A 1,042-nucleotide genomic window follows, 5' to 3' on the forward strand; every position below is an offset into this window, starting at 1 on the left:
GAGGTAAACCCATACCAGAGCGACCGTCAGCCTGCAGACGAGCAGGTACGACTCTGCAGCGTGAGAACCGCTCTGCTGCTTCCGCATGGACAAGCTGTGTTTGCAGAGGTAGACGACCAGCCTCAGTGAAGTGGGGAGCATGATCATCAAGGGCATCAGGGCGAGGTAGCAGATGAAGATGACCACATAGACGTTGACGACGACCCAGGCAGGAAACAGGGGCTTCCTGATGACACAAGAAGCTCTTTCTGTCATGTTTTTTGGAACAAGAGTTTTGCTTTGGGATTTGAGGTAGAAGAAAGGGGTGAACATCACGCAGGAGGTCAGTAAGGTCACACCCAGGAAGACGTTCAGGATGATCGAGATGTTTCCTTCAGCGCTCTGAATATAACTGAAGAGAAGCTCAGAACCCTCATGCAGTAGAAGACGCTCAGCCAGGCCACGGACCAGAAACTGACGGAGCTGCTGCTGAGCCACACGAACAGGACGACACAGAAGAAGAAAGGTAAGTCCGGCCAGCAGAGCACCCCAGCCCAGACCGAGGCCACGAGGACGAAGGTGGAGATCTGCAGCAGGACGTTGCCCAGCGAGATGAAGCAGATGATGACGGCCACGGTTTTCACACATCCGGACCTCCACTGCTGCACCAGCATGACCACGAGGTTAAAGATGTTGGCGAGCGATCCCAGGACCAGCAGGAGGGCGGTGCCGCACAGCTTCAGATCAGCAGAGCCAAACATGGTTGTAGAGGCCCAGCGGAGATGGATACTGTTGCATTCCTCTCAGCTTCAGAGCAGAATGATATGATCAGGGTCCTTACAGAGGAAATAAAAATACGCAGCATGCAAATCTGTTCCTGTGAATCACTGGTGAATGTTGCTGCATATGAAAATAGAAATTAGACATCACTCAGATCAGCCGCCTCGCTGCTTTGTTCATTCACAGCACAGATCTTGACTATAAACTGAGCAATTACATAGTGTCAGGTTGACCTGACGTACGGGCTGAGCATATATGAGTGCTTTGTTTTGTTTATGACTGT

At 51.5% G+C, this 1,042-nt stretch overlaps 1 protein-coding gene across 1 annotated transcript; it reads right to left on the reverse strand.

The window, feature by feature from the left end:
- Positions 1–9: 9 nt before the first annotated feature.
- LOC111649184 (taste receptor type 2 member 40-like) lies at positions 10–740 on the reverse strand (the record flags this gene model as incomplete). Its single annotated transcript, XM_023398937.2, is given in 2 exon segments — positions 10–371; positions 374–740. Coding segments are annotated over 2 exon segments (729 nt in total), but the record flags the coding sequence as incomplete, so codon positions are not given.
- Between the last annotated feature and the right edge of the window lie 302 nt (positions 741–1,042).

This window comes from Seriola lalandi, unplaced genomic scaffold, assembly GCF_002814215.2.
Source record: "Seriola lalandi dorsalis isolate HSWRI2012SDOR001 ecotype SW California unplaced genomic scaffold, Sedor1 jcf7180002050087, whole genome shotgun sequence".
NCBI classification, from domain to species: Eukaryota; Metazoa; Chordata; class Actinopteri; order Carangiformes; family Carangidae; genus Seriola; species Seriola lalandi.